The sequence below is a fragment of the Callionymus lyra genome, chromosome 6 (assembly GCF_982586985.1).
Source record: "Callionymus lyra chromosome 6, fCalLyr1.hap1.1, whole genome shotgun sequence".
Classification (NCBI taxonomy): Eukaryota; Metazoa; Chordata; class Actinopteri; order Syngnathiformes; family Callionymidae; genus Callionymus; species Callionymus lyra.
Window position 1 is genome coordinate 24661924 of NC_141823.1, and position 4759 is coordinate 24666682.

General features: G+C 41.9%; 1 protein-coding gene across 1 annotated transcript; it reads left to right on the forward strand.

Moving 5' to 3' along the window:
* The first annotated feature begins 332 nt into the window (after positions 1-332).
* LOC148077691 (alpha-2Db adrenergic receptor-like) lies at positions 333-3902 on the forward strand. Its single transcript, XM_087794430.1, has 3 exons — positions 333-715; positions 845-1205; positions 2649-3902. The coding sequence occupies exons 2-3, from the start codon at positions 909-911 to the stop codon at positions 3771-3773; spliced, it is 1422 nt and encodes a 473-aa protein (XP_087650556.1). The 5' UTR covers positions 333-715; positions 845-908; the 3' UTR covers positions 3774-3902.
* Positions 3903-4759: the final 857 nt, after the last annotated feature.

Sequence of the window (4759 nt, forward strand, 5' to 3'; positions counted from 1 at the left end):
GTATATTTCTATTGGGGGCCACATTATATACTGTGACTGTTATACAGGACCGTCAAGCAAACACAAGGAAGGGACAAAAAGGTATTGAAAGTGGAAACTTAATAATTTATAGAATCATTGATTTGATCCTTTAATCAAAATGTTATGTTGCTTCAACATGAGGACACTGTAGTCTCCGTCTCTCCAACTGCAGTCAGGCTGGACAAGTAGCCTTGAGTTGATAATTCCTCTCTTTCATTAACAATAACTATCGTCCTCCCTCCTCTCTTTAACTGTCCTCCCCTCATTTTAGATATTAAATGGATCCACACTCCACTTCGGAATGGAGATGAACTCGGAGACGGTCCTCTTCTGCAGAGTCTTTATGCATCCAGCCCATCTCCTCAGCATGCATCTCTGACTCTTTCATCTCTCCCTCTCTCCTCCGTCGTTCCAGCAACAGACGAGCACTAAACAGCAGCAGCGGAGTCACTCTGCTCCGCCACCACTCAAAGTAAGGATGTTTTTTTTTTCTTTTCTCCCCGCCACGGCATCTCCTCGTCCTCTTGCTTTTGCAAAAATATTTTCCGGCACAGTTGTGTGTTTGGGAGAGAATGAGTGTTGCGTGCGGAGCTGCTAATCCAACAGCATCTTTATTTTCTTTTTGGGGGCACCACCATCAAAATAAGTAGGACAGGATAACTAACTCTGGACTGAAGACGACATACTAAAGCAGGTATGAGTCTTTTGCTTTTCATCTCCAATTAAGACTAAATATTTGATGTAAACTCGTTGTAATTGTCAAATTGAGTTTCTGGTGTGATTTATAACACCTTCTACTCTAATACCCTCCTTATCTCTCCAGTGTCTTCTTCAAGTGACAACACGCTGTTGAAAATGAGCGAGACAAAGCCAGTGATGTAACCAGGATGGACTTATTGGATGTAATGGCAACTTCACCCTCGAACTCTTCTTTGGAAAATGTCACTCAGATTTCTTCTTCTAAAGCTCCTCCTCTGGTTCCTCACTCACACTGGGCGTCCATTCTCATTGTGGTGGTGGTGTCAGTCATCATCTTGGGAACTGTGGTGGGGAACGTTCTGGTGGTTGTTGCGGTCTTCACCAGCCGTGCCTTAAGGGCACCGCAAAACCTTTTCCTGGTGTCTCTCGCCTCAGCTGACATCTTGGTGGCCACCTTGGTCATCCCCTTTTCCTTGGCCAATGAGGTGAGAATATTGAATTTGTGTTTTTTTTTAATAGCAGTTGTACATAAATATATGTATTTAAGCTATACATATATTTATTTCTTTAGTTGTAACCTCTGATATATTGTTCAGTTGCACTGGTTTTCTCTGATCTGTATCCCCAAGTATGAAAGAAAGATACACGCTTAAACAAGCCATGAAGAAAGATCAATATCTAGAACATGTTTGTTGATATTGATTTTCTCATATAGTCAAAAATATAGATAGAGCATGTAGAAAAGAATACCTAATATTTACAAATTAAAAAAAAAATTGGTTATCAGACTAAAATGGAAATTTGTTTTCTTGCTTCTTTTGTGTGTGTGTGTGTGGGTGTGTGTGTGTGTGTGTGTGTGTGTGTGTGTGTGTGTGTGTGTTTGTGTGTGTGTGTGTGTGTGTGTTTGTGTGTGTGTGTGTGTGTGTGTTTTCAAAAGTTATACAAAACAAAATCAGAAATTATATTGTGGGTACAATGACAATATTATATATATTTCAAAGGAGTAGATGCCTACAGAAAATAAGAAGGTCTGGTAAAGTTAGCAGTGGAATACCAGACATTGCCGTGAGTGTTATTTAGAATTAGAGAGAAATCCAAGAGGAGTGGATTTACCTCAGTTAATCCACAGAAGAAGGTGTTCAACTGATGGGAGAGGTCCCTACTGTCGGTGGAGCCTCTTAGTGTGATGGGACTGTGGGTGGCTGATATTAACTGTTGGTATTTGAGCTTAACTGCGTCATCTTGGATTCATCTAAGAAGCTTAATTGATTAAATAGCTTCTGTGTTGGCGTTTATGGAAAACAGGGAGAGACAACACAGCTCCCCATGAGTTGTTGAGATTGTTCATTCAAGAGATGCGAAAATTATTCTGTTATTCCCATTCTTTTATTAACAGCTGTTTTATTATAGGCTTGTTAGAGCCATTTATACATATTATTTGTATTTATCTTCATCACTGTCTTGACATTTTTTATCATTTACTGTTATATTCACTTATTTCTTATTTGATCTTCTTTTTCTCAAATGTAAGCCGAATTCAAAGTCAATCACCTACTTATTTATTTAATGTTTGATATAATTACAACCTTAAATAACTTTATGTAGTCATATTAAAACTTTCCCATTTGATCCATCAGAAATGGACGTGAAAGTTGCGAGGCTGCTTTTAATTGCGGTTTCAAAGGACTAATGAAAACTTAAAATCTGCCCAAGAATGATGGATATTTCCAAGTCCCTATCTTGTCAGCTTCAAAAAAATTCAAAGAAGGCTGGCGATAAACTCCCAGAGGCAAAGTCCTTTGAACATTTCTTTTTTTATTTTCTGTGAAAAAAAATGACGGGTGTTGGCATAAGAAAAATAAAGGGTATCTGTGTCTCTCCACCGGTGATTATTACATCAAGTAACACTCCTTCTCCACTCCCACCAGGTAATGGGCTACTGGTACTTTGGTTCCGTCTGGTGCTCCTTCTATCTGGCCCTGGACGTCCTTTTCTGCACTTCCTCCATCGTACACCTCTGTGCCATCAGCCTGGACCGGTACTGGTCCGTCACCAAGGCGGTCAGCTACAACCGCAAACGGACACCCAAAAGGATCAAGGCGATGATCAGCGTGGTTTGGCTCATTTCAGTCATCATCTCGTCTCCACCACTTCTGATGAGCAACAGTGAAAACCGCTTGGATTTGGTGGACAACGAGTACAAAATGTCCCACCAGGAGTGTCTCATCAACAACCAGACCTGGTACATCCTCTCTTCCTGTCTTGTTTCGTTTTTCGCTCCAGGAGTCATTATGATCCTTGTTTATTGTAAGATCTACCGCGTTGCCAAGCAGAGAGCCTCCACTGTTTTCGTGGCGAAGAACGTGATGGAGAGACAGCCCTCCCAGTCAGAGACCTGCTTCGTCGGCGCTGCCGAGACTCACCAGCGAAGAGGATCAGATCGAAAAGCCCAGCATGAGCTTGACAGACTGCAGCCCGCGAACGCTCACAGCTCCTCCAACACAGACAGCAGCAGCCAGCGCCGAGGAGATCTAGACGATATTGACTTGGAGGAAAAGAACTGCGAGGCTGACATCAAAACTTCCTCTTCGTTTCCTTCAATAAAGTTCCCACACAGAGTGAGGAAGATGAGACCAGATGAGCAGAAAGACCTTGACGCGAACAGACTCCAGCCCCCACTTCCTTCCTGCGCCTCCATATCGTGGGCTTCCTCCGAACACAGCTCCAACCACTTCCTCCTTTCTTCTCCAGTTCCGCGCAGGAGTAGACAACTGTCTCTGTCCAGAAGCAAAGTGGCGCAGATGAGGGAGAAGCGCTTCACCTTCGTTCTGGCCGTGGTGATGGGGGTCTTTGTCCTTTGCTGGTTCCCCTTTTTCTTCACGTACAGTCTTCACGCTCTCTGCCGAGAGAAATGTACCATCCCTGATACGCTGTTCAACCTCTTCTTCTGGATCGGCTACTGCAACAGCTGTTTGAACCCCATCATATACACCATATTTAACAGAGACTTCCGCAGGGCTTTCAAGAAGATTTTGTTCCACTCTCCCAAATAAGTCAAGAAACGTGTCGCACTAGAAAGAAATGTATTCGTTATAAAGCTGAATATCAACCTCAGACATATCTCCCAATAATGTGCACAAACCAACGTCTGTACCAATAAAACTTTTACTTGCTAGATCTTATTCCTGTTTGTGTACTTATACTGCAAGCACAAAAACATGTAGTTTTATAAATAGTGTGACAATGTCTTTCAAAAGAACAACCTCAGTCGCCTCTCCAAAACAAGTTTCTTCAGCTCCCACCAACAGGAGCTACTGAATAACAAATGGAATTCAGCGTCTCAACAGCAGCAAATAAAAGAAAATAGATTCTAAAAAGTCTACTTTTGTATCCGAGGTGAGAAGATATTCTATAATTTACTGTGACAGGTCATGCTTTTGCTAAATTTTATCCGTCTGATTTCAATGACCTTTTCAGGAAATGTCGTAAATGTGAGAGCTTGACATTTTGTTGGACGCCTGTAAAAAGATTTTTTTTGTCAGAGATTTGTCAGTGGAGGTAGAGAAGTTGTTCTTGCTCTCCCATGCTGTGTGTTGTGCAAGTGAGTTCCAGAACACCACCTGCTGTCCCATTGTTTAATTTCCATGAACATTTAAAATGTTTAAAAAGGTATATTGATAAAACAAATGATATTGGGGTAAAAAGGGAATTAAAAAGAAGTGAGCTGCTTGCCAGAGGTCTGCGCTCTGGTGTTGGCTTCTATCTAATACACCGGTTGAACCACTAGTCTTGTTCAAATATAGATCACGCAATAGAGAGAACGTTGTAGCATTGTTTGTCAGGGGGATTCCATGTCATGCTGTTGTGGATACGACAGAGCTGAGCTAAAAGGTAAAGCTTTTAATAGGATTCTACGGTCACCAGGTGTTGGACAGTAACAGAAGGAACAAAACTGCTGGAACAAGCACCAAAATTCCCTTTCCTCGTAACCCTCCCGTGAGTGCAACATTAAAGGACTTGTCATACAGCCAGCATGACA